We start from the raw sequence: 26,396 nt of genomic DNA, 5'->3' as shown, positions 1-26,396 counted from the left end.
ACGGGAATGTCTCCCAAAACATCTCCTACCATATAACCAAGTAACCTCCTCTGTGCTCAGCCAGACCCCCTATTCCTAAAGACAAGGGGGAAGTACCTCTGGGTAACCCTGCTCACACCTGTTTTACATCACTGGAAAAAAAAAAAAAACTAGGGGAGAAAGCAGTTTTTTGAGTGTGTTAAAGAACATAAGGAAGAACAATAACCTTGCGAGTTGGGGGTTTCAAGTCAGAAGGGACTGGGTGTATTTTGGTCAATTGATAAAATTCTGGATCATGAATGTTATTTGCTCAAAAGTACCTCTGCTATTTGCTTTCCAGGTTTTTGGTTTAGAAAACGGTTAATAATTTGGTTTCAGCTGCTGCCACATTCCTCGTAGGCCCTGGGATTACACAACCACTTCTGCTCCAGAGAATAGCCGGGGGCAGCGCCTACAGCTTGCTGGAGAGCAGCGTTTGAAGTCAGGGTGATGCTGAGTAACATGAGCAGTGCCACTGAAAGATGGATGTAAATATTATCCCCGAGAGCTCACCTTCCTGCGTAAATCCATTTTCCAGAAGGAAGATGTCTGCGATCTCTTTTCCAACCTGGGCTGAGTCAGCGCCCCAGATGGAGGAAGCTGAAGGTCCCACGAAAGGCTTTTCTAGCCGGGAAAGACGAATGTGGAGGTGGCAAACCTTAGAAGGGCTTGCCCTGCTTCCACCTTGCTTGGCACAACAAACTTAGAAGTCAAGAACCTACCGCTCTAAAAACCTGCAAATGACCTAAATGCCCAGAAAGGAATGGAGGCCAAACCGTCAGTTCATTCACTGACTCAGTAAATGTTACGTGCCAGCAATTATCTCCAGGTAGGAGATTTGCCAGTGATTTTTTTTTTCTTCTTTAGAATTTGTCGGTGTTTTCCAAATTTTCTCAGACGAGCCTGTCTCACTTTTATCATCAGAAAAATATTAATGCTCATTCAATAAGGACAAAATCAGCGAAAGGAATGGGTGCTCTGGGAGTGGTCTGGCAGCATGCACCAGTTAGCTACTGCTATGTAACAAATCACCCCAAACGTAGTCGCTAAAACCAACATTCATTCCTTATTATTTTCTGTTGTGGTTCTGGGGACTGTCAGGGCTCAGCCAGGCACTTCTTTCTCAGGGTCTCTCATGCACTTGCAGTCAGATGGTGGCTGGTGCTGGAGTCATTTTGAATGCTCCCTCCCTCACATGTCTGGCATTTGATGCTGGCTGTTGCTAGGACCTCGGCTGGACTAGAACACCAGCATGTGGGCTCATGTGGTGTGAGCTTCCTCACAGCATGGTGGCTGGGATCTAAGGGCGAGTGTCCTGAAAGAGAGAGCCAGATGGATGCTATACTGCCTTATGCCCTAGTCTCAGATGTCACACAGTGCCACTTCCACTGCAGACCATTATTAGAAGCAAGCCACGGAAGTCAGCCCATATTCAAGAGGAGAGGACTTAGACTCCAACTTTTGATGGGAAGAATGTCGGGAAATTTGCAAACATCTTTAAACAGGATTGTGTTTTCCTGAATCAAAGTTCCCAAGAACCTCTGCTGTCCTCCACGACCAGCCATGCTACCCCCCACCCCATGAGTCTCTGTCTCATCCATCTTCTCAGCAACCCTGAACCCCACCTTGGTCCCTCTGCTCTCAGCAGAAGACCTGGCCCCGTCAGAGACAGCAGACATCCCCACACATACACACTCTTTCTCTAAAAGCTCTCAGAGCTGAACCTGAACCCCTTTCCTAAGGTGACCGCTCTCCCCTCATCTCCTCCATGACCTCACCCAACCTAATGGGCCATCCTTCTCCCTCTTCCTTCACATTCTTGGAAGGTGCTCGGTTTCTTCAGAGTTCCCTCAGAGCCTGGGGAAGGGAACCATTCAGAAAGTCACTGCAATAAGCCAGCCAAGGTCAGACCAGGGCAGTGGGAAAAGGCAGGAAGGGTCAGCCAAAGGAAAGTCCCCTTTGGAAATAGAATGGCTGTCCCCTCTATAGTGATGATATGAGGAGTTTTTTAACTTGACTTTGAGGTTTCCATCTTTCACATCCCATGTATCCTTCCCTGGTGTCTTTCTTACTAAATACATAGGACAGAGTTCCCTCTGTCCTCTTATATCCCAGAGCAGTGAGTGGTCATGTATCCTGCCAGACAGCATCCTCTTCTTGACCTAAGCACCATGACCTCCAAAATAAAGCCCCAAAGAGAAAGGGGAATGAATGCAGTGGCCATTGCATTTGGTTACAGTGTGAGCTCTTGGCCTGAGTTTTGCCCTCTAGTCCTCCCACTGCCCCTAAGAGGTCAGTGTGGCCGCCTGTTCCCGTGTTCCAGAAGTTGGGCAGGTGAGGAAACCACAGAGGGGCGATCCCTGTGCAGGACAGCTGACCCCAAGGTTGCACTTCTGACCACCGTGCACTGTGGCCCATTGCAAACTGTAGGCTGACCAATGCCACAGGCCCTGGGACTTCGCTGTTGGGGACCGAGGCGGGGGTGGTTAACACTCACCTCCCCTCACCCCAGCCTGCAGCCCTTCATTCCTGACAGCACGGCTGAGACTCCCGCCTGGTATCTCTTAGATTAGCCCCCGGCTATTTTTGTTCTGCCCTTGCTTAGGGAAGAAACACAGTTGGGGCAAACCCTCAGGCAGGGCCCCCGGGGAGACCACCATTAGCCAAGGAGGAAAACAGAGCTTATTTTACATTTTTTTTTTTAAATCTTTTTCCATAGAAGCATCTCCAAACTTTCCGAACCAGGTGGTCATGCATCTGTTAAATGAAGTCTCCTCTCCTGGGCTGGTGGGAAGGGGTGTCAAGGAGAGGGGCTGGGTGAAAGGAAAAAGAACCTGGGAAGGGGAAATGGGAGAGCTGCCGGGGGAAGTCAGGGAAGGCTGGAGAAGGGCCAGGCTGTGCGTGGGAGGGAGAGCTCAGGGACGTCCCGTGGTGGAGGAGCCCCAGGGACACCTGAGTGGAGACAACAGAGGGGTCTGGGGCTCACTGACATGGACGACGAGCCTCTAGATGACTGTTACAGCTCCGGGGACGTGGATGACCCTGCCTCTGAGAGAACAGCTAGAGGCAGGGGAGGGAAGAAGATCTGAGCCAGCATCTAAGGCTGAAGAGAAGATGAAGAAAGAAGGGGGAGCAGGAGTTGCCAGAGAAGCAAAAGGAGAAGCAAGAGAGGTGGGGGGTCACAGAAGCACCAACGAGCAGAGCGGCGTGGTCAACAGCGCTGATAGGAGGTTGGGGGGGCAGGCACCCTCCAGAGCAGCAGCCTGGAGGCAACTGATCACCTTCCAAAGCTTGTTTTGGGGAGGATGATGGTAGCGGAAGCCAGACTGAAGCAGCTGAGGAAATGGGGGTGAGGAAAAGGAGACCTGTGTCCCAGAAGTTGGGCAGTCAAGAGGAGAAAAGACAGAGCAGGGGCTCATGGGGGAAACAAACTTTTCCATGTTCCGTTCAGAGCACCGCTCTCTCCCCGTATGGCTCCCCCAGGCACCCCTGTCATCCTGTGTCGTCCTCAAGGGCGGGGGCCCCCATTTATGTGCAGTCCTCGGAGTCTAATGCACAGGGGGAGCTCGACAGTTGGAAGATGCTTTGGATGATGCTGGTAACAACCATGACTACAGCAATGAAGACGATGATGAAAAATACAGATTCTTGAAGATGAGAAAATCCCCCGTCTGGGGATTAAAAGAACAGTTAGATGCGAGAAGTCTAACCAGGGAGAGCGCCTGCTCTGTCTCAGGTCCTCCCCTCCCGGCCTTGCTCACTGGTTCCCCTTTTCTCTGTCCTTACTTTTTCTCTGTCTATACTCAGATCTCCGGGTGATCTCACCCTACCTCATGGCTTTAAATTCCACCGGTGCGCCAGACACTTCCAAACTCATGCCTCTGGCCCCGACTGCTGTCCCAGACTCCAGACTCACACAGCCGCTTGCCTACCTGTCACCTTGACCTAAGTGTCTAACAGACATCTCAGACCCAGTGTGTCCAAAACCCAACTCCTGACCTTCTTCCTCCTCCAGTGCCTTAGGCCAAAAATCTCAGTCTTTTCTCTCATTCCTTCAAGAATGATATCCATTCCTTCAGGAAGCTCTGTCCCGTGGGTCAGTCTTCGAAATACATCCAGGTTACGACTACCTCTCACCACCTCTACTGCCACCAGCCAGTTACAAGCCACCAGCACCTGCCACCTGGGTGGCTGCCACTGTCCTCGTAACTGGTCTCCCCGCTCTGCTCGTATCCCCTTCACTTTGTCATCAACATACAAGTCACATCGAGTCACTCCTCTGCTCAGAGTCCTCTGTAGGCTCCCCATGTCCCTCAGAGTATAAGGCCAACCCTCCCAGTGACATACAAGGCCATTTGTTAACGATACTGTCCACCCGTCTCTCCGACCACCTGTGTTACTTCTCTCCCACTCCTCACGCTCTGCTCCAGCCACAGTGGCTTCCACGCTAGTCCCCAAATGTGCCAGTCAATCATGCTCTGACTCTGAGGTTCCCCCCTGCCCCCCAACACCAAGCAGTTCTCTAACACCAGCTGGGCGTCCTACAATTCTGCTCCATTCCGACACTGTCTACCTGGAGCTGGTGTCAGATCACGCAGGATAAGGGTTCAGTCCTCCAAGACGCCTCCCACCCCCAGCTTCAGACTCTAATCACAAGTCCAGTTTGTCACTGGCACTTCTGACCAACAGGCTATAGATGGGAGGTTTCCATCGAGCCCTCCTCCTGGGGTTCCATTAATTGGCTTTAGAGCGGAACTCAGAGAAACGTTTAGTTTACTAGATCACCAGTTTATTATAAAAGGATGTAACTCAGGAACATCCAGGTGGAAGAGATGCACGGGGCCAGGTATGGGGAGAGGGGGCGGAGCTTCCATGCCCTCCAAAAGGGCAGCACTCCGCCCAGTCTCCACTTGTTCACCAACCTGGAAGCTCTCCAGACCCCATCCTTTCTGGGTTTTTGTGGAGGCCTCATTACACAGTCAGGGTTGATGAGGTCATGGACAATTGGTGATTAAACTCAACCTCCAGCCCCGCTCCCCTCCCTGGATACTAGGAGGCAGGACTGTAAGTTCCAACCCTCTAATCACACGGTTGGTGCCCTTGGTACCAACCCCCATCCTTAATTAGTTCTCTCCCAAAGTCACCTCAAGAACATAACTAAGGACAACTTCATCACTCTCACTGCAGGAAATTCCGGGGGTTTTAGGACCTCTGTGCCAGGAACAGAACAAAGACCAAATATGTATTTCTTATTATAAATCACAAGGCCACACATGCTCCCACCGTAGTCCTCTGCTCCAGCTGAACCCTCTTCTCCGGGCCATCTGCTCTGCTCTGATCCTACCTCCTCCATGAGACCAAACCTGACCCCATGCCTATATTCCAATTCTCTGTTAGCTGGCTCCACATTCCCCCAAACGCTTATTCCCTAATGTAATAAGTGATTTATTTAGTATGCTAATTGTTTTTATTCAAGTATAGTTGATTGACAATATTATATTGGATTCAGGTGCACAGCATAGTGACTTAGTATTTTTGCAGGTCATACTCCATTATAAGTCATTACAAGACAATGGCTATAATTCTCTGTACAACACAATGTATCCTTGTTGCTTATCTGTTTTATACATAGTAGTTAATCCCATAGCCCTGATTTGTCCCTCCCCCACTCCCCTCTCCCCTTTGGTATCCACAAGTTTGTTTTCTAGTATGCTGTTTCTCACCTGCCCACCCTTCCCCACATACTGCAAGTTCCATGACGACAGGGAGTCTGTGTTTTGTTCCCTGAGTATCCCTAACACAGTGCCTGGCACAAAGTAAGATGCTCAGTAGATACTTGAATTAACAATCACTTGAAAGCTGTTCTAATAATTTAATTCCTTGGCTGTCAGCTAAGCAAAGTGGAGAATACAAGCTTGCCTTACTGTTTAACAGTGAAAATTAAGGTCCTTTGTGAAATGTCGTCCAAAAACCATATACATAAGCTTTGTATGTTTGCTTTAAAAAAACAATCTGGCATTTATTTAAAAAAAATCCATAAGAGCATTTCATATGGACCGATGGAAACAGGCTACTCACAGGTAGACCAAAGAGTGAATGTGAACACTGCCCCCTCATGGTTGAACATGGAGATGGCGGCTTCCCACACTGCCAGCTCACTTAGGGACAACTTCCAACCCTGGTGGCTGATTGGGGTTACAAGATATGCGATCGATGACATTTCAAAATGGGTCAGATTCAACCCTATTTTCAGACGGAGGCAAGGAAATGGGGAGTTAAGCGTCAAAGGGAGAACTTTCTCGGGAGTAAAATTTTTATTTAGAGCCCACACATTTCCATACTGTGAGGAGGATGTTGACAATTAGTGGGTGGTAAAGAAAAATGTTAAGACAAGAAAATCCTAACATGATAACATCCATCTGCTGCACTTACAGCTGGAATCTGAGTGGGAATTTCCCATCTGCGCTTTATTCGCAGCTTTAATTTGACTATAAATAAGACACACGTGTGCAGAACTCGCACTGAGTGTCTTCTGGGGCCAGAAATTGTTTAAGGATGATATATAAAGTGTATATATATATATATACACACACACACTTTCACTCAGAACCTACTCATTAGTCAGTCTGAGGTGTACAGCCAATCTCGTACGACTTGGTCCCAGGACATCTGACACTTCATACCTGCGGCCGTAACTGTTGGTGCCCTCTGCTCAACAGACCTAAACAGAACTCCCCAGCGCCCAGCCAGCCTGCCCTGCAGACCCTGGTAGTTTGCCACAGGAAACCCCAGGGCCCAGAGGCCCGGAAGTGGCCGGGTCTGGGGAGCTCGCTGCTCAGTCACAGAAGCCGCACTTGCTGCTTTTCATGCCTGTGATTCTCAGACTCCACGAGTATCTATATGGACTGTCACTCCTACTTTACAGGTGGGGAAACTGAGGCTTAGTGACATCAGTCACTAAGTCATGTGGTTTTTCTTTTTTTAATTGGTGGAGCCAATATCAAAAGCAAGTCTTTCCTCTCTGCCTCCACATTACCCTTCCAGGGCCTCTGGGGCTATAAATAGCGGGGGAGGCACGGACTCTGCATGCGAGGTCAGCCAGGCCTATAGCACAAGGAGACACCAACATCTCCTGGGCTGGCCAGACCCAGGCCTTACAATACCGTAGGCCTCAACAGAACTCAGGCCCAGACAGGCCTTGGCTTATCACTAACTTTGCTCTCTTGGTTATATTTAGCTCTGGACCTCAAAGAGAAAAGGGTAGGCCAGCCCCTGAGAGCACACAGCCCCAGGCCAGACCAGGCCAGGCCTTCAGGCATAGAAAGAGAAGGAAGGATGTCTGCCTCGGGCTGAGCTGTGTGCACCCTCCTTCCTTAGAGCTGCAGGATTTTGTCTGTCTTGCTCCTTGAGGGAGGGACCAGGCAGCGTCTATAATGCTCTGTGTGTGGCTGGTGCTTAATAGCTCTTTGCTGAGTGAACAAAGCAAGGATCCAAGTTCATGTCCTAGAAATCTGTACATCAAGATCAGGTACGTGACCTCACACCAGTCAGAATAGCCATCATTAAAATCCACAAGTGATGGATGCTGGAGAGGGTGTGGAGAAAAGGGAGCCCTCCTACACTGCTGGTGGGAATGCAGTTTGGTGCAGCCACTGTGGAAAACAGTATGGAGATTCCTTAAAAAACTAAAAATAGACTTGCCCTATGATCCAGCAATCTCACTCCTGGGCATCTATCTGGAGGAAGCTCTAATTAGAAAAGACACATGCACCCCAATGTTCACAGCAGCACTATTTACAACAGCCAAGACATGGAAGCAACCTAAATGTCCATTGACAGATGACTGGATAAAGAAGTTGTGGTATATATGAACTGAATACTACTCAACCATAAAAAAGAATGAAATAATGCCATTTGCAGCAACATGGATGGACCTAGAGATTATCATACTAAGTGAAGTAAATCAGACAGAAAAAGACAAAATCATATGATATCACTTATATGTGAAATCCTTAAAAAGACACAAATGATCTTATTTACAAAACAGAAACAGACTCACTGACATAAAAAACAAACATGGTTAGCGGGGGGGGAGTGGAAGGATAAACTGAGAGTTTGAGATCTGCAGACACTAACTATTACATATAAAATAGATAAACAATAAGGTCCTACAGAATAGCACAGGGAACTATATACAATACTTTGTAATAACCTAAATGAAAAAGAATATGAAAAGGAATATATACAGAAACATATATATACATACATACATATATATTCCTTTTCATTATAGGCTATTGCAAAGTGTGTATGTGTATGTGTGTGTGTGTGTATAACTGAATCACTATGCTGTAGATCACAAATTAACAAAACATTGTAAACCAACTGTACTTCAATTAAAAAAAAAAAGGTATACAAATTCCCAGAGGGATACCTTATAAAACCGAATGCATCTCATTCTATTAAATACAGCGAACTTTATTCCAGGAATGGACATGAGTTTTCATCCCCTCTGTCCCCTCTCCTCTCTCCTTCCGCCAGACCTGGCATTAGGGCTGCAGCAGCAGAGGGAGAAGGAAGGAACATCGAATCCCGGACGCTGGCCTCTGGGTGCCCCGTGTGGCAGCCACCCACACTGTGCGACGGCTCTTCGAGTCCCCGTGTCCTTGCAGGTGTCCCGATGACAGGCCTCCTTCCCCTTGCTCTGCTTGCCCCCTTACGTGCCAGCCAACTGCAGAAACCTGGGGGGCTGTGTTTCCATCTGACCTGCTGAGCGACTGGAGCAGACTGGGGGGTGGCGTGGATCGGTGTGATAGCCGGGATCAGAGCTCAGGATTGTGGCTAGATCCTGATGCTGGAGCTCAGAGGGCAAAAGCTGGCAGCTCTCAGACCTTACAAAAATGGAAAGAGCCGCTTTTTCACAATATAGAGGACTGTAGCAAGAAAGAGGGCCAGGGCAAGGAAGATGAGAAGCTTGTCCGTCAGCTCTCGGCGATTATACTTTGTGATGAGCTTCCGTCCCAACTGGATGGTCCCCGACATGGACTTAAATTCTTCGTTTGCATCCAGGATAGTCCGGGAAGAATTAACTGAAACAAAGGAGGAAGGAAGCCTGACTCAGAAACTGCACAGCACCAAATCCAAAGACTCTGCTCTGCTGGCTGGGTCCCCAGTAAATAACACCGCACTCAGAAGCAAGTTCTTCTGAGCCAGAGCAGAGGATGTGAACAGAGGCCATACAGAGGAGCATGGAACAGGACAGAGCAAGGGCAGGCACTTCCTTGGGTCCCGTCCAGCTCAGAGAGGGATGTGGTTTGTTGACATTCAATGTCAGGGGCCATAAGTAGCAGTCCTTCCAACGTGGACATCATCAGGGCAAAGGGCAGAGGACGGTTCCTCTCCTCACTCCGCTTTCTGAAGGAAGCAGGCGCTGCTAAGAACTGCCGGCCACAAAACTAAGACGGTGACTGGGGACAGGCACTGTGAGGTCCCCGTGGGGGCAGGGCTGGGAGGCAGGACCTCCCCCCGCAAGGTGCACTCCGCCAGGATGCCTGCTGGTCACACCTACTCTTTGAGGGACAGTGGAAGGGCAAGGTGTCCTGCACTCTGTCACAAGCCCTACACACGCCAGTCCTCCAGTCCTGGGACACTGGCTGTAGCTTTAAACGTGTGACACCTGTGCTCCAGCCCCTGCGTGAAACCTAGGAGGAGGCACGTGTCCCTTCAGGCTCACTTCACCCAGGTATCAAATTAACTCCTGAGTGTGGGTTTCTGGGCCTGACACTCGGGGAAGAAGGTTTACGTGGTAAGATTCTCCTACAAAGCACAATAAGGCATCAGAACATCCAAAGGATGAAACATGTTAAAAGAGAAGGCAAAGTGGGAAGGAGAGTCTGTGAAATGTTTCCATTCGTGTAAGAAAGAAGGGGATAAGTAATATTTACTTTGCTTGCGCTATACATGATTGCATAAGGATACGAAAGAAACTGGTAACAGCCTCTGGGGAGCAGACCTGGAGGCTGGGGGCCAGGGGGGTGTCAGAGGGAGAGCTGTCTTTCTGTTTCCCCCCGAGACCGTCCAGGGCTGTGCAGCCTGGTGTGACGGCCGCTAGATACACATGGCACCTGCGTGTATAAAATGGGTCCCAATCCAAACTGCGATGTCTCCATGGATAAAATACCCACATGATTTCAAAGATTTAGGGAAAAAAGGGAAATGTAAAGTAGTTCAGTAATTTTCAATATGAATTGCATGAGGAAATGGTAAAAAATATATTATTACAATTAACTTCATATATTTGTTTTTACTTTTTTGAATATGCCTAATGGAAAATTTAAAGTTACCATATGTGAAAAAATATATAATTAAAAAAAATTAAGTTACCATATGTGGCTCACATTGTTTGTATTGGACAGGGCTGGCCTGGAGGTTTTTGCCTTAGCCATGTAATTTACATTACTGTTCCACAAAATACAAGTTAATAAGCAAATAAAAGAAATTATCAGAGGAAACAGAGCAGCGTTTTGAAAAACACAGATAAGGAGTAAAAACAAAGACTCTATACACAAAAATCCCTCTCGGCCCTTTCTCCATGCCTGCTGCCGTTTCAGAAACCAAAGAAAGAACCTGTTAAATAAAAACCTAATAGGCCTTTTCTTTTAAAACTTTCTTTATAGAGAATTTTAACCATCAAAAAAGTAGGTAGAATAGTGTCATGAAATGCCATGTCCCATCACTCATACCCAAGAACCATCAACTCCCTGGCAATCCTGCCCCCTCCACCCCCGACCCCCAAAAGTCCTATGATTTTGCAGCAATTTCCACACATCATATCCCTAATACTCTTTTTTTTTAAAAACTCTTTTCCTAATAGGCTTTTAAATCAAGCTGAATTTGTGAGCCATAAGGAAAGGGTTAAGAACTGCATTCTGAGGAGAGAGAGTGTAGCTTAAGTGGTAGAGCATATGCTTAGTATGCACAAGGTCCTGGGTTCAATCCCCAGTACTGCCTCTAAAAATGAATAAATAAGCCTATCGCCACCCCCCACCAAAACCATAAAATAAATCAGTAAGTAAAATCACCTAGAAAATGTAAAGAAAAGTAAGTTAGAAAAAATAAAAGAACTGCATTCTTTTCTCAACAACTGTCTCTCCTACAAAATACGCCCCGAGAACAACCCTAAGCACCCCGACAGCCACAGACATACGGTCTGTTCTGATGCGTGTGCTGGGGAAGGGCGTCCTGTCACTCACAGCAGAGCAGAAAAGCCCTGATCCCAAGGGCAGGCTGGCTCCTCCCTCTCATCTTCCCCAAGGCCTCTCCCAGGCTCGGGCTGCACTCCCCAGTGCACACTCAGAGGAGGTGACCAGCTGGTCCTGAGCCTAAATGCCCAGATAAGTTTCAAATACAGGGAGTGACCTTGGGGACAAGCTGCTTGCTTTCCTTTTGGTTCTGTTTGAATAGCGCACTGGAAAAAAAAAAAGGTTCAAGATTACAGATAATTTTTAGGGGTGATAATGGTACTGTGGTTTGGTTTTGTTTGTTTTTTGTTTCCAGTGTCTCTTATCTTTTAGAGAGACATACTGAAATAGTTATGGATGACGTCTGAGATTTGCTTCAAGTAGTCCAGATGGGGGCACAGTGAGGACAGAGTGAAACAAGACTGGCCGTGAGCTGACAATTTTTAACGCTGGGTGATGGGTCCATGGGACTCATGTACCACGGTCTCCATCTCCGTGTGAAATCTTCCAAAAGTGTTTCAAGGAGTAAATCTCTCTTCCTCTGTTTTCCCAAACAGAAGATCCTGGACAGAGCAGATTCTCTTCTGCATTGCAAGGGAGACATCATGGAAAAGCCACTGGAGAGAACCAGACGGTCTCAAGATGCCTCTTCTGTGGCCTCTGACTGTATCTTTTAAAAGGAGCTCACAGTAAAAATAGCACTCAGGAGTACCGCAGTAAGCGGAGGTCCTAGCCGGCAGCCAGCACACTGACCCTCATTCCGGACAATGGTTCCCAAACCTGCCTGGCCACGGGCATCCCCAGAGCCCTTGATGAGAAACAGGCTCCCCGGCCCCTCCCCTAGCCTTGCGGGTACCCACTCTCCAGGAGAGGGCCCGGGGGATGGGGGGGTCTCTGCTTTTCCCATGAGCCCGTGCGAGTGCCTCTGCTGGGGAACACAGTTTGATGGGGGGTGGGTATGGATCTTGTAGCACAACTATAAAAACCAAAAAGAGAAATAGGAGCAGTGTATCCCACCCTGGGGAAGGCCACAGTGTCAAAGGAGTGAGAAGCCACACAAACCAGTAAGCCTGGGGGCAGGGTGGGGGCAGAGGCGGAGGAGCCCAGGGTGCCGGTGCCGGTGCCAGTGCCGGTGCCGGTGCCGGTGCCGGGGCCAGGGCTCCGCTGACGGGGCCAGGGCTCCGGGAGCAGCTTCCTGCCACAGGCCCGGCCTTACCCAGCGTCTGCATGGCTTCCTCGCTCTGCTGGACCTGCTGGGACATCATCCTGCTGATCCCCATGAGGCTCTCTGTGATGGCACTGGACGTCTGGGCCAGGCTCTCTTTGGCGGTTTTCCTACAAGTCCAGAGTGGGAGAAGGAATGTCAACAAAAGCCTGGCTTGCAAGAAAGCCCCAGATTCACATGAGATCCCATTTTCTAATCTATCGAATTAGTACAGATTTTGAAAAAGATCACGGTCAGTGGGGGGAAGGCTGTGCCCAGAGCACGCCGCTGTGGGCTGCTGGTGGGGACAGAAAGCGGGGCTGCCTTCTGGGGGCGATCTGGCGATATGTGCTAGGAGCCTTAGGAATGTTCACGACTGAGACCCAGAAATCTCACCCCTGGAAATCTCTCCAAAGGAAACATCCAGAATGCGGATAAAGCCTTATGTCCTAACACGTGCCCTGGTGTGTTATTTACAATACTGACAAATGACATATAAACACACAAACAACAGACTAGTTAATACAAGAGAACACTATGTACTGTTAAAATTTTGTTTAAAGAGTTTTTGTTTGTTTTTTTTTAAACAGGCAAGTCTTTGTGCTGTAATACTAAGTGAGGAAGAGTGGGAGACCAAATTTTATGTGTGGTATGGTATTGACTTTATAAAAAATATGGAGGGAAAAATAATGGGAGGAAGCGATGTAACATAATGTCGGTGGCTAGCACAGTTACGACCTACTTTCACTTTGTAATTTGTATTTTTCTTTATTCTACCAATTCATTACAAATAAGCGAGCATTTTTTTCATACTTAAAAATATTACTTATATAATAGAATTAAATGCCAATTTTATGCTGAAAACAAGAGAGGGTTCACTACAGGGGGGTTCGCGCCTTGCCAGCTGCGGTCCATTCTGTCACCACCCAGAGAGACAAAAAGACGGATACCTTTGCCTGAAGAGGTCCCCTCCCTGGAGCAGTTCTGCTTTCTCTAGGTTGTCAATGGCAATTTTGCAAGTGAGATTAGCCTTCCTCCATGAGGTCTGATTGCTGGAATCAGAAAGGTCGTGTGTCAGTTTCTGTTGACATCATCAGGCTGTCAGTCAGTTCAAGTCACAGTAGTTCTTCCTTCCAGCAAGGGAGTGGTGGGGAAGGCCACCCAGGTGTGGCCCACAGAGCCCAGCCCCACCTCCCGCCACCCCTTCCCCTTGGTTGCCCCGGCAACTGCTCCAGCTCAGGCCTCCGGAACCTCTCATCTGGACCCTGGAGGCTGCCCCTGGGACGTTCTCCTGCAGCTCAGAACTGTCTCTGTCCCCCCAGGGCAGCCCGAGGGAGCAGTCTGGCCACAGCACGCCTCTGTTTACAGCCCCACAATGGCTCCAGACTCGGGCAACATCCACACTCCCCAGCTGGACACACGAGGCCCCGTTCCAGTTCCTCCCTACACGTCACTGCTCTGACTCGGGTACTGCCTGGTTCAGTCCTCGAGAACCATGCCTTGTTCATCTCTGTATCACCAGACGCAGAACGACAGCCACTGACCCGTCAGCTGCTCAAATCAATATACGTAGTAGGAAGTAGAAAAATCATTAAAAGACAGTCTTCTTCAACATTTCTTCAAGATTTGCTGTTCTTTACAAACCACAGCCCAATTACGGACAACACGAACATACGGTATTAGCATGGCCCAGTCTGACATGACTTGTTCACTCTCTTTACCTGAGCTCCCTTGCGAGAAACAACTCAAATTTGGTGAAATTTGGAGATCTCAGGAGGTAAGAGTGTGTGGACAGACTATAAAAAAGTGAACTGGGCCCCTCAGAGAATCAAACTCATACTCTAGAACTCTTCTGCAGCTGGCTCAAATCAACTGAGCCAACCCCCAGAATATTTAAGAAGGCAAACGAGGGGACATGAACTGGCAGAGTGGTCCTGAACAGCACCTCTGCGTTCAAAGTGTTCAGGTGAGCTCTCTGATGCCTGACCAGCGTCTGCCACGCCGTCCCACGCCTGGTATTTTAAAAGAATCAATTACATTTTCGATCTGTTTGCAAGGGGCTTCTGCTGGGCCCTGCAATGCAGAGATGAACGAGCCACAGTGCCTGCCCTCAAGGGGCTCACATTCACTGGGGAGAAAGCCAAGCAAAGAGATATTTACCGTATAGTGTGATGAGCCCGATAACCCAGCACGGTACTGTTTCAACGCACAACTGGCAAAGTACTAATTTACTGCTTTCTCTCCTCTATCCAGGGATTCCACACCATGAAGGCCACTCTCAACTTTAAACCCATGCTGAGCTGATTTTGTTGGTGTCACTGGCTAGACGCTATACAAGGGGTCCCCTTTACTCAGTGTGTATAATCTGAGTCTCCACGGTGGTCTCGGGAAACAAAAGCCATCGTGACACAAAGTTATCACTCTTGAGCCAAACACGTTACCGTTGACGCTGGTCCCGCTCACCACTCACACATCCTTCCCTACTCACGCAAGCCTCCACCACGCCCCTGTCTGTGTCAGTCCCTTTCCTCCTGACCTCTGGGTGTTATAAACACAGCTGCCACAGGGGAGGGTGATGCTGGAGAAGTACTCAAATCAGAAGCAGTTAGACCGACTGACAAAGATGGAGAGAAAACCTTTGAGGATGTGACACACTAGCGACTTCAAAAGAGAATGATCTGGCTACCAGGCGACTGGGAAAGCTGATGGGGCCCTCAAATATTTTTGCAAGTATCAACCTTCTTTATGATTATGGTGCAAACATCAAATGTGAAGGATCAGGTACGGTTTCATGCTGTCAGACAATTTTGTTGAGAAGTCCCCCAATTCAACAACAGGAAATAACACATACTTCTAATTAAGTCATCAGGGGTTAGTATACTTGCAATGGAAACCTCCATTTTGTTTAACATAAGCTTATTTGCGTTTTTTTGTTCACTGTTAAAGATGAAGCCCCATTCAGAACTTTCTAAATGTTGGTCCATTTTAAGTAGGTTCACTTTCAGTGGACTTTTTCTGGTATCAGTTCTCCTTAGATTCAAAAAGACCTTGTATTACAAAAGCAATCATGTTTTTGCTTTTTAAAACATAAAATACAGAATGTTAAATATGCTTTTGTAAACTATGCACAGGTCCACCCACCCAGCAGCCCCCGCTTGCCTGCTGGCTTTGAGAATTACATTCAGTAAACGACACAATCAAGTCGGTAAGTCAGGCTTACTGGGCAAACCCAGGCACAAGCCGCGCAGGGAGCAGGTGGCCCAGCCGAGGTCACTGGCAGGAGGCCAGGCCCCCCCTACCTGAGCATCTGCTTTTTGTGATTCTCCACTTCCTGGAGCAGCGCTTGCTTCTCTGACTCTTTGTCTTGCTCTTTAGCCGACTGCTCGAGCTCCTTTGGAGGGAAAACAGCTCTCAGTTAAAATGACTTTAAAAGCCAATACAAAAATTGGAGAGCACTTCTATTTCTAGCAAAGTCATACAGTAGCACTTGAAAACCCTTCTAGAACAGAACACTTAGGAATGCCACGTCACACGTAACAAACATCCTTTTACACAGATAGCTGAGTCTGCAGGAAAGGAAGGACCATCCCCAGGGCCACACAACGAGAAGCAAGCTAAGAGCTGAGGGGTCTTCCCGGGCATGGTGCGAGGCTGCCCTGGGGCAGGAGACGCCCTCCTGCAACCTAGGGCGTGCCTGGAATGCAAAGGGAAAAAACACGACTAAATAGGAGCTCACTGATCGTACCCTTGGATATGATGGAAACATCCAACTGCTAGCGGTTTCTAAACGCTCACCCTCCATCTCTGCACACATCTCACTGTAGACGGGTAACAATTAGAACTTTAGAGTCCATGCAGGGAGGGAAAGATGAAGCCTTGGCCACATGAGGCTGGGAACAGCAACTGAGAACACCGCAAAGCCAGGGCCACAAAGGGACACAGCCTCAGTGAGAAGATGAAGTAGCAGAGCGTCTGTCAAGCAGCACAGAGAAGACGTGGAAGCCTGTCTTTTTTTGCTGTGGGTACGTGTGGCCAGAGCATATAAAATATCTCCCCTGAGAATACACAACCACGGAGCTGCCCTCACACCGATCTGGGGCTCAAATTCACCCTCCTTGAGGGGTTCAAGAACCTCTACGAGGAGAAATGAACACAAAAAGTGCTCCCAGAGTTGCAGTCATCCCAGGAGACCTTGTAACAGCAAGTGAAAAACCTCTGAAGAGACGTGCCTCCCACCGAGGCCGCACAAAAGGCCCGAAGAGTGCTCAGAGCCCAACACGTCCCAACACCAGGACGCAAACCGGCCACCACGGTGAGGGGCAGTGGACCTAACCAGCAGCAGTCTGAGATGCGCCCCTCCAAGAACTTCAGAAAACAGAACTATCCGACAGACTATAGCTAAGGATGTACACCTCAATTCTCATGTCATATATATTTTTAAAATTGAAGTATAGCTCATTTACAATATTGTGTTAGTTTCAGGTGAACAGTGAAGTGATTCAGTTATACATACATATATATATATATTTCTAATTCTTTTCCATTACGGGTTATTATAAGATATTGAATATAGTTCCCTGTGCTCTACAGTAAATCCTTGCTGTTTGTCTATGTTATATAGAGGGGTGTGTATCTCTTAATCCCATACTCCGAATTTATCTTTCCCCTCCCTCTCCCCCTTCATAACCATAAGTTTTTTTTTCCTATGTCTGTGAGTCTGTTTCTGTTTGTAAATAAGGTCACTTACATTATTTTTCAGATTTCACACATAAGTGGTATCATTCATATGTTATTTGTCTTTCTCTGGTCATGACATATTTTTTGTTTTCAGATCAAAACAAGTTCCAGTTTTAATCAAACTATTGGTGAAAAGACATACACTATTAGCTCACTTACATACTAATTTACTTATTTACATGCGTGTTTTTGTACTAATTTGTACACGATGGTCTGGAACAAGCATCTGTATCCACCATCTCACTAGCTCACAGGTGACTTCTAACTGACGGCCAGAAAATTGCTCGGATTCTCAGAATGTGAGCTGGGAAGGTTTTGCAAATGCGGTAAGTTAATGATTTGTTTAAAATCTAGGTTCCTTGATGGAATCTAAACTCTGTGAAAGCAGGACTGTATCTAGTGTTCACTATGTATACCCCGTGTGCCTGGCACGTACTGGGCACCGATCACGGAATGGAAGAATGGACGTACAGGAAGAAGGGAGGGAGGCAGGGAGGGAGAAATGTACAGGCTCCCCATGAGAGGAGGCTTGGAAGTTCTGTCACAGAGAACCGGAGAGAGTTCTAGGAGAAAACAAAGGGGGTAAAGTAGTTCTCAAATTCCAGTTTGAGAACCATATACAAAGACATTCACACAAATACTTACACATTGTTAATGTCCAACATTTACTATGTTAAGAATGTCATCTTCTGAGGCTATGAAGCCAATTCACCTAGTATCACACAATCTTGCTGCTAATACACAAAGAAGACATTCATGGAAGAGCTAAGAACATCAAGCAAATAGAAATCTTGTATACGTTTCCAGGTATAAACATTTAGGAGCTGCAGATTAAACTGGGATGGGGTTATTCATTCATTGATCATGTGTATAATAGGGCCTTACTAGGTGCCAGGGACACACTGGTGCTTGAAGAGCTGATGAAGCAGAGAGGGACATAATAAATACATACATGTATTGCTGGGGTTCAGAAAATAAACACTGGGTGAGCGCACAGAAACTTAACAAGAAAATACTTCTACTTAAGGTGGAGGGTGTGGTTGGAGAACTGAAGCCACTGAGTTGAAGAAAGGTTTTTTAAGGAACAAATTTGCTTTAAAAAGCAAAAAAACAGTCCAAATAAATTCCCTTTGATAGAAAACTGGCTAAACAAATTATGGCTATGAAAAAAGAATGAGGAGACTTCCTCACACTGATATGAAAAGATTTCTAATACACACTGTTAAGTTTTTTTTAAAAAAAAGCAGTGTTTTAGTCTGTTACCTTTTAGATGAGAAAAGGAAAGAAATAAGAAAATATATTTGTCTTGTTTAGTATCTGAGTAGAGAAACGATGGAAAACTACATAGGTAACAAATAAAAGCGGTTACCTGTTTGGAAGAGGGGAACAGAGAACAAACATGAGATCAGCTAGGTTCAGTGACACCGCTGAAACCCTGAAGTGTACTCCTCTGATAAAAACTGCACGTTGCCAAAATTGCCCTTGAAAATCCCTTAGGAAGTTAACACACAGGATGCAGACATACTGTTTCTCATGGTCCAAACTGCCAGTTTTGCAACCAGCTTTGGAACAGACTGTTTTCTTATGTTAAGCAGCAACAGAGTTGTTGGCTGGCATTTGGGGCCATGTCATACAAAAAGCACAAGTCTTCAAATCCGAGGACCACACACAGTGAGACCAGGTGCCCCAAGACCCACAGGTGAACAGAGCCATGCCACCCACCCTGCCCTCACTCAGGGCACGGCACAGAAACACGTATGCTATTCAAACAGCTACTTTTCTCACTCTATTGTTTTTTGGAGACAGTACATATACCCTAGTCGAATTCAGGACTGTTACATATGCATATAATGTGACTGGAGACTACAGAAACAGAGAGGAGGACGCTGGGCTGATTGACAGCAGGAAAAATCCCAGGAGACCCCGGAAATGGATTGAGGTGAATGGGATGGAGAGACTGGTATAGAACAGAAAGTAATTCAAGTGACCTCAGTTTTCAAGTTGAAAACTTCCAAGGACAACGGTGTCCCTACCATCCACTTGTTAACACAGCTGGCAGTGCTCTGCATTCAAAGTTTCTCACTTCTACCTGGGATAGCAGGTTAGCAGTAGTTACCTCCACTGTCTAAACATTTACCACTCCCCTGTCTGAACATTCACTGAAGAACCAGGACAGCTCGCAAGCAGAGGTCAGTCCCAGGACCGAGTCCTGTTCATCGTTACCCACTCTCAGCATCTCAGCTCTGCAGATACTCACCTGGATTCTGTGCCTCAACTGTTGAAACTTCTCTTTCACTTTAGTATTCAGCTCAGTAAGTGCACTTAACGGTCCTGAACAATCTCGAATATCCTAGGAGACATTGAAGAGGTGAGGGGGCCTTTCTCAAGACAATGAAATAAAATGATGCCACCTGTGCAGTGAGAGGCAGTGCGGCCTACTGACTGTAATTCATCCTGATCTTTGCTGTTTACCTCTGCAACACAAGCAAAAACATGGTAATTTACATTTTCCCCATCCCTCTTTAGATTAATTCTGAGCAAGTAATATAAAAGCAAAGACAGAAACACAGCTCTCTCTTGACTTCTTAGTTTCTGGAGTTTAACAAAATGCCACCGAGCCATTCTGAAGACTTACAGGGGCTTGTACGTCTGACAAGAATGAACATCCAAGAGGTGGATGATCTTCCCAACACAAAAATCAGGGTGCTAAATCCCTGGCATCATATGACAAGATTAACTTCTTCAACTCAATCTAATTTTACAAACCGTCTTTTATAAATCACACAGTTTGCAGACATGGTCAAAGGCAGAGTCGGAATTTGTTTCTGAACATTCAGAATTACCGAGGCCAGGTTTCAAAGCAGGCCATGGAGCCAGATTATGTGGATTCAAATTCTGGTTGCAACACTTTATTAGCTGTGTAACCTTGAAAAAGTTACTTGAGTTCTCTGTGCCTGTTTCCTCATCACACCATTACCTACTTCACAGACCAGGATGTATTTAAAGGGCTTAATAGAGGAGCTGGAACACGGTGAGAGTGCACTAAATCTAGCTATCATGAGAACCCAAATGTTACAGAGTGCAAAAAGAGGCTTAAGCAACTTTGATTATATGAAAAGGCAATTTCATTTGTATAAATCCTAAATTCATTTTTCCAGAATTGGCCCAGATGTGTTATAGCTTATACATGGGAAACGTGAGGTTCAAGCAGTTTAAATGTTTGCATCAAGTTCCCTCACTTGTCTGGATTATTCATCAAATCACACGTCCTTGCACCATGTAACAAACTATTAGTTTACATCTGTTTTCCGTGGAAAGCTTTACTTTCCTTCACTTTTTACCACAGCTAGTTGCAAACTGAGTTTACATCTAATGTTTAGTAGCATTTGTTAAAAATGGAAAGGATTTGCCTAAAATGATTTGTTTAAAACTCCTAGGTTTTTTGTTTTGTGTTTTTTGATTTTTTTCTAAACTCAAGGAATCATTTACATTCCTAACTTTTGCCTATGCCAACGGGTCTACTGCTCTATTACCTCCTACCCTTAAATGGCTTACGGCAAAGGACATAATTACCCAATCTGTTAAACGAAGGAGCAGACTCTTAAGTTTTTTCTCTAGGTTGACTTTCCCTGTCCGGGTCCCAGTTTTGCCATTATCTGCCTTCTGGTCCACGCCTTGGCACTTAACTCGATTTCTTCATTTACAAAATCATAACTACGGTCAGGTGACGTTCATTTCACCCGGCGCTACCCGTGCCAGGTGGCCTTTGGTGCCACGGGGCATCTGCTCCAAGGAGCGGGCCAACAGGGGGCGGGGCTCATGGCCTCCAGAATGCTACCAAGTGATGGAGAGGACGGTGTCAGGAGGCGGGGCCCAGCAGGGTGGCAGGTGTGTCGTGAGGCGGTCGGGGGCGGGGAGAGCCGACGCCAGGGGTGGGTGGGGTAGGGACCAAGCGGAGCCCTAAAGGGGAAGCGTGGTCAGAGGCGGGGGTGGGGGGTGTCTCGGAAGAGGGCGAACCAAAGTCAGCGAGATGGATCAGGGCCAAGGGGATGGGACCAAAGCGGGTCGGTAAGGGGGTAACCGGCCATGGGGCGGGGCCAGCGACCTCGGAGACTAGACCAAGCGGGGAAAGCTCGCAAGTGAGGCCGCAGAGCTCAAGCTGGCAGAGCTTGGGTTTAAGGCTGCTGGACCCCGGCGGGGGTCCCGGGAATTAGTACCTGGATAAGCGCCTTCACCTCCAGGTCGAATTTGACAATCTCCTGGTTGCAGATCCGGACGTGGACATCCTGGGGAGCTGCCATGTTGGGGTTGCCGGCTACGGGCAGCCGCGGTGGCCAAGTTCCAACGCGTTTTCGCACCGCCTTCTCCCGGCCGGATCTCGCGGCAGCGCCCCCTAGAGCCCGGCCCGCGGCGAGCGGGGGCGCGGGCGCCGCGCCACGGGGACTTTCCCTGACACGTGGGAGAAATCGGTCCGCCTCTCAGTGTGGACCTAGTAAGACCGAAAGGGAGAGAGGAAGGAATTATAAAGAACGGTTTAGCAGTGGCCTCTCCCCATCTTCCGCCTATCAGCCAGTCTAGTGACTGCATATTTTTTGCAGAGAAGGGAGGGGGAAAAAAGACTGGAAGTGTCAGTGGGGATGTCCCTGGAAGGTAGAATTAACAATTTTTTTTTAGATTTCTTTAAACTTTCTTGTATTTTTCTTGTATGTTCTACAGTGAATCTAACTTATGCCGTGAAAGGAGGAAAAATTACAGCCGTTGTTGTTATTACTTTTTTAAATGTATGGAATTCAGTGCAGGTCGCTAGGGCACCTCTGACGGTCCAGCCCAGGGTCCGAGGGATATTTCTGAAATGCACGACTGATCGTTACCTCCCAGTTTATACCCTTTTTCTGGCTCCCGGCGGTTCCTTTTTGTGTGCAGTTGGATTTATTAAATTTGCCTCGCTGGAGCAGTTTTGATGGATTAATGTAGATGGAAATAATTAAGAGCACACCCTCCACAGATGGAGTATTTAGTAAGAAAAATAAAATCAGAGAGCCTGTAAGTTTCTTAGCTGGTCCTCAAGGGAATCAGCCTTGCCTCCTTGTGGGATTCTTCAAGCTCTTTTTGGATCTTTAGCCGTGGAATGTGCTGTTCCCTCTTCTTTTTTTTTAAATTTTATTTATGTTTATTTTAATGGAGGTACTGGGGATTGAACCCAGCACCTCATGCGTGCTAAGCAGGCATTCTACCACTGAGTTATATGGTCCCCCAACTGTTCCCTCTTTTTAAAATGCTTTTTCCCCACTTGCCCCCACCACATTCACTTTTGTTCACTTCAGCAAACATAGATTGTGAGGACCTGAGTGCCAGCTGTTTCTCTTAATCCTCACAACCACCCTTGAAATAGGAAATAACCCAATTTCACAGGTGGGGAGCTGGGCTAAGAGTAGATTAAAACAAAACATCCTTGCCCCAAGGTTACCCAACTTGAAATTGGCAGAGTCTTAACTGAAAGCTACATCCTCCCTCAAGAACCAAATATGGCCCCTTGGGTAGTGTTGAAGAAGCAGGGCTAAATGCTCCCCGCCTACCACTCCACACACCCCGCCTTAAGGTGTTCATCACCCCACTGCTCCTAATAGAGAGGCTGTGTATTGCAGGCTTGGGCATCTGCCTTGCTTGAATCCTGCTTGACATCTACTGCACATCTCTGTGATTCAGTCTCCTCAGAGGCTAACTGGTGGTAATCACAGCGTTGGCTGGAGGATTAAATGAGGGAATATATAAAAAGCATCCAGCACAATGTAGCAATGTGGTACATGGTAAGCACGCAATACGCGCTGGCTGCTAATATTACTGACCTTTTTGGAGCACTTCCCTTGTGCCAGGCACTTTGGACTAAGTCCCTTATATGTATCATTCTAACCAGTTAACTGTCACAACAACCCTATGAGGTAGAATTATCCACTTTTTACCCATGGAGAAACAGGGACAGAGAGAATAATGACTTGCCCAGCACAAATGGAATTGCTAGGTCCACGGGTATATGCATTTTCAAATTCTGATACAACGCTACTGAATTGCCCTTCACAGAGGTTGTCTCAGTTTCCACTCCCACCAGCAACGTGGCACAAATGCCTGCTTTCTCACGGCCTCACCCACGCAGTGTGTTAACAGTGGGATTCGCCAATCTTATTAAGTGAAAAGTGCCATCTGGTAATTTGCATTCCTCCTACCATGAACGAGATTGAGAATCATTTGTATTTACTCTCTGCTTGCTCTTCTGCTGGGTTGTCAGTCTTTTTCTTATCAGCTCCAAGGAGCTCTTTACATATTAGGAGGATTTGCCCTTAGAGATGAAGTCTATAGTCTTAGTCTATAGAATTTTGACTTGACTTCTGGTTATTTTTGGCCTTAAAAAAGTTTTATTTGAAATTTAAAAATTTTGTTTCGCATAAAATTTGTCAGTCTTCATTTATGACTCCTAGATTTGAGATCCCAGTTAGGCCGTCCCTACCCATACACGTTTAAAGGGATTGGCCACATTTCCTTCCAGTGGTTTGTTTTTTTTTAATGTTTAGATCTTTACCCATTTTGAAATATATGTTGGCTTGTGATGTGAAGTATAGAGCCAACTTTATGTTTTCCAGAGGGTTACCCAATTGTTCCAACATTATTTTCTCAATAATCCATCTTTTTCTCACTAGTTTCAGATGCAACATTTACCATATAAATTCTTACATTTGAATCTACTCCTAGACTTTCCATTCTATTCTGTTGGCCTTTTCATTCATGCATCAAATGACACTGTTTTAATATTATAGTTTTATGTGTTTTAATATCCGTTATGATTGAACACTCCACTTTTCCCCCATGTGAACTTTAGGGTTTTTTTTAATAATTGTATTGCTGTCTTATTGGGATGCTATTAAATTGTTTAACTTAGGAGGACTGACAGCATTATGCCCTTGACTGCTCCTGTTCAAGAACTTGGTTTATCTTTCCATTTGTTCAAGTCTTCTGTGTCCTTCATAGCATTTTTTTTAAAATAGTAATGACCAATGTTTTATTAGAAAATATTTATCTTGGATAAAGCAGTTTAAGAAGTGAAATTGTATTATTCCATTTCATATTAAAATATATTCCCCCAAAATAAGTCTTCATAGTATTTTAATGTTTTCTTTAGACCTTGTACATTTTCTGTTAAGTCCATTCCTGGCGAATTTTTAAGATTAAAAACCTAAAGAAACTGAGGTTGACATTTTTCAGGTCACTCGAACGTTTTGGATCCTCAGATAGAAGCTCCCCATTTAAGTGTCACAGGGAAGAAGCCCCAAGTCTGTAGCAGTAGATCTGCCCGTGTGGCCTTGGGACCCTTTCCCATCATGCTTCTTGCTGGAAATTCCTCTGCAACTAACAGTCGCCAATTGCATGTGTGTGTGGCAATTAAAGAAAATGTAGCTCCCCTTTTCTCCACCCTCCAACATACTCCCTTCTAATAGGAAAGACTCAGTTCTAAGCTCTTCAGCTGGAGGCCATTCTTGGGGGATAGACATGCAACTTGGTGACCCACACTACCAGACACCGACTACTGGCAGTGCTGTTTTGCCTACATCTACTAGGTTTTGGCTTTAGTTCTCTCTGGTTTTCAGATTCTAAGCTCATTATCTTCCTCCTACACAGACATCCATCTAAACACTGCCTGTGACTTGGCCTGGCCCTCGCGGAGGAGTATGGATCGTCTGAGTGCTGCACGCAGACTGCCCTTTGAACTGGAGCTGTATTGTCTCAGTGGGGTCTGGGGCGAGTCCCCGCGTCTCTGAGTCTAGTCTCACCCCTTTGTAAGATGGGCATGACCTCCCATTTCACGGGGCCACGCAGAGCAGCAGGTGAGTTCCCTGATGGGAAAGCACCTAGCCAGGGCTTCCTGAATGCCACCCTAGCCTTCTGGGACTTTCTAATGCCTTCTTCCTATTCTGATCCTTTCAGCTGGGATATTAAAAGTATTTCCAACTAGTGGTTTTCTCTCTGGCTAAAGTGCTGTCCTGGTTTCCAAATTACTGTGGGTGAGAGACAACTGAACAACTCAGCTCACTGGGTGCTGCCTACGAAGGTTTAGTTTCCTAAGAGCTATGCTGACCTGGCTCACCCAGCTCCTTAAAGCTCCCAGACCCCAACGGAGGTCACGTCCTGAAGCTCCAACAGCCATGAGAGGCCAGGTCTACTTTGCTTCCTGACAGCCTTGCTGTCACTCAAATGAAGCAGAAGGGGCTTCTTCAAGGGACCAGGGATGTCATGAACAAAGTCTCTCAATTCTCTAACACATCCCGCCTCTGTCCTTGCAAATACACCTTTGTGCTAATGCACCTAGAACCCTTTGTAACAGCTCGTGTTGCTCTGCGGTCCTGTTCACAGGCGGCCTCCCTCAGCCTACTCCAGAGTTCCTGGAAATCTCTTCAATCTTCTATCCCAGTACCTCTAGCCCAAGTCTTGGCAGAGTAAGTGCTAAACAAACGTTTGTAGGCCGAAGGAACACACTGCCAGCCCCGATTTAAGGGCTCACTGGACATACCCAGCCTCATTAGGGGACTGACTTAGAATTATAAAACACACAAACACATACAAAGGCTTAAAGCAGGAGAGACTCTAAATCCTTTATTTCCCTCAGAGAAATCACTTGGCCAAAGAATCAAGGAGAATAAATAAAAATAAACTAAACTGTGCTTCTAAACTATGAAGAATGTAAAGTTTTTATCAACATATAATTCTACATAATAGCTAAATTTCACTCAAGTATTGAAAAATCAGCCCGAAGTGTCAAAAAAAAAAAAAAGTTAGCTCTTTGTACACGACACCAGGAGGGGGGCAGCGCGGTGAAGAGTTCAGCGCTGTCTTTAGTTTGGAATCTGTCTGCGGTGGGCTACTTCGAAGAGGAGTAGGTGGTCACCTTGGAAAGCAACAGAAAAGCAAGAGGGAAAGGAAGGACGAACACACGAGACGAACAATTCAGAACCTTTTCTTTTCATCTTTTTTTTTATTTTAAATTACAAAGGATGTTGCATACACTGATGAATCTGTATCTGACTAGAAGTGCCGAGGGGTTGGAAGGTGACAGAAAACAAAGGCAACGTTTGAATTGCCTTTTCTTCTGAAAAGAAAAACTGCACAACTATTAACCAACATTTAATAGAATAATTTTTAAACAGCTCATG

At 46.6% G+C, this 26,396-nt stretch overlaps 2 protein-coding genes across 2 annotated transcripts in view; both read right to left on the bottom strand.

Moving 5' to 3' along the window:
- Nucleotides 1-8,477: 8,477 nt before the first annotated feature.
- On the bottom strand, nt 8,478-21,559 carry BNIP1 (BCL2 interacting protein 1). The gene is made up of 6 exons (XM_010980419.3): nt 21,417-21,559; nt 19,457-19,549; nt 15,762-15,853; nt 13,413-13,514; nt 12,475-12,593; nt 8,478-9,107 (listed from the first exon to the last, which is right to left on the bottom strand). The coding sequence occupies exons 1-6, from the start codon at nt 21,498-21,500 to the stop codon at nt 8,911-8,913; spliced, it is 687 nt and encodes a 228-aa protein (XP_010978721.1). The 5' UTR covers nt 21,501-21,559; the 3' UTR covers nt 8,478-8,910.
- A 109-nt stretch (nt 21,560-21,668) lies between these two features.
- The window catches only part of CREBRF (CREB3 regulatory factor), a 54,413-nt gene continuing 49,685 nt past the window's right edge, over nt 21,669-26,396 (bottom strand). Inside the window, exon 10 of the mRNA XM_064480102.1 lies at nt 21,669-21,688. The gene's annotated coding sequence lies outside the window, so the exon portion shown is untranslated. The remainder of the gene's footprint in view (nt 21,689-26,396) is intronic.

Source organism: Camelus dromedarius, chromosome 27, assembly GCF_036321535.1.
Source record: "Camelus dromedarius isolate mCamDro1 chromosome 27, mCamDro1.pat, whole genome shotgun sequence".
Classification (NCBI taxonomy): Eukaryota; Metazoa; Chordata; class Mammalia; order Artiodactyla; family Camelidae; genus Camelus; species Camelus dromedarius.
The sequence above is the reverse complement of the archived record's forward strand: the minus strand, read 5'-3'. Positions and strand labels throughout refer to the sequence as shown.

Bases quoted from the DNA above. Each gene is read 5' to 3' on its own strand.
- BNIP1 (XM_010980419.3), bottom strand. From the start codon at position 21,500: ATGGCAGCTCCCCAGGATGTCCACGTCCGGATCTGCAACCAGGAGATT. The intron at 13,515-15,761 runs GTAGGGGGGGCC...TTCTGATTCCAG, and splicing joins CACAAAAAGCAGATGCTCAG to CAATCAGACCTCATGGAGGA. The intron at 9,108-12,474 runs GTAAGGCCGGGC...CCTTTGTTTCAG, and splicing joins GGAAGCCATGCAGACGCTGG to TTAATTCTTCCCGGACTATC.